This window comes from Octopus bimaculoides, chromosome 5 (assembly GCF_001194135.2).
Source record: "Octopus bimaculoides isolate UCB-OBI-ISO-001 chromosome 5, ASM119413v2, whole genome shotgun sequence".
Lineage (NCBI taxonomy): Eukaryota > Metazoa > Mollusca > Cephalopoda > Octopoda > Octopodidae > Octopus > Octopus bimaculoides.
In genome coordinates this window covers 107,195,603-107,197,315 of record NC_068985.1, presented here as the reverse complement: position 1 = coordinate 107,197,315, position 1,713 = coordinate 107,195,603, and the positions used below count along the sequence as shown (strand labels likewise).

Below are 1,713 nucleotides of genomic sequence, written 5' to 3'. Positions count from 1 at the left end.
CTGGAACTTGCTGCCAGATCACGTGGGATACCAATTGCACATTCACGTCGCTCTTCTACACATACACCATATAGTCGGTTACGAGATTCACTGGAACTTGCTGCCAGATCACGTGAGATACCAATTGCCATTTTACCTCGCTCTTCTACACATACACCATATAGTCGGTTACGAGATTCCTTGGAACCTGTCAATAGAGATATATCAAATAGCTTACCATATGCATCACCACGTTTTTCCATGTCTCCGTATAGGTCACAACATTCACTGCCACGCTCGAACATATCAATGCCATCATTTCATTCTCGTCGTAGCTCGATCTCTCAACAAAGCATACCGTTACAATATCGGTTACCAAGGCCACGTCGTTCATCAAGATTACGTCGGTCTCCAAGATTACGTAGCAGTAGTCAATTGGCGCCAAAAACATCATTTCGTCATCGTCGCACTACGAGACCTAGACGAAGCACAATGTCTCCATATAGGGATCCAAGATTACCTAGTAGCAGTCCATTAACGCCCGAACCATTATTTCGTCTTCGTCGCATTTCGATCCCTGGGCGAAGCACATCGTCATCATCCAGGTCACGAACTTTAGAGAGCAGTAATTCATTGGGACCAGAAACATCATTTCGTCTTCGTCGTAGTTCGAGCTCTAGACGAAGCACACCGTCACAATATCAGTTACCAAGTTCACTTCGCGGCAGTTCGATCTCCGGACGAAGGACACCATCACATAATCGGTTACCAAGACCACTTCGCAGCACTTATACGAGGCCAGCGTCCATATTACGTGAAGAATCAAAAGTTACTGATGCAAAACACCGTGGTACCTATACGGTGCCAACGTCCAAATTACGTCGTGTTACCTATACGAAACCAGCGTCCATATTGAGAGATGAATCAAACCGTAGCAGTTCTAGCTATGACAGTAGTGCTTCGGCGGAATATAAGGCACGAAAGTTACGTGACTTTCAAACAACAAATATAATAGTTGATCCTCAAGAATTTGAAAAACAAGTAAATCCTTTCGTAACATGGGACCCTGACACTTCGAGATGGAGTCGTGATTTTGAAGATAGTTTAGAAGAATTTTGGGCAAATCCTTACAGAGAGGATTCTAGGCATAAATCCCCATCAATGAAATATTCCAGCTCCAGTTCATTGGCGCCAGAGACATCGTTCGATAGTCGCATTTCGAGCCATGGGCGAACAATATCGTCATCATCCAGGTCACGAACTTTAGATAGCAGCAGTGTGGAGCCAGCATCATCGTTTGATCTTAGTCGCATTTCGAGCCCTGGGCGAAGAACATCGTCATCATCCAGGTCACGAACATTAGATAGCAGCAGTTTGGAGCCAGCATCATCGCTTGATCTTAGTCTCATTTCGAGCCCTGGGCGAAGAACATCGTCATCATCCAGGTCACGAACTTTAGATAGTAGCAGTTTATTGGAGCCAGCATCATCGTTTGATCGTAGACGCATTTCGAGCATTGGGCGAAGAACATCATCATCATCCAGGTCACGAACTTTAGATAGCAGCAGTTTATTGGAGCCAGCATCATCGTTTGATCGTAGACGCATTTCGAGCCCTGGGCGAAGAACATCGTCATCATCCAGGTCACGAACTTTAGATAGCAGCAGTGTGGAGCCAGCATCATCGTTTGATCTTAGTCGCATTTCGAGCAATGGGCGAAGAACATCGTCATCA

At 45.4% G+C, this 1,713-nt stretch overlaps 1 protein-coding gene across 1 annotated transcript; it reads left to right on the top strand.

The window, feature by feature from the left end:
* Positions 1–6: 6 nt before the first annotated feature.
* Positions 7–1,713, top strand: LOC128247877 (uncharacterized; the record flags this gene model as incomplete). Its single annotated transcript, XM_052968096.1, has 1 exon — positions 7–1,713. A coding segment is annotated over exon 1 (1,473 nt), but the record flags the coding sequence as incomplete, so codon positions are not given.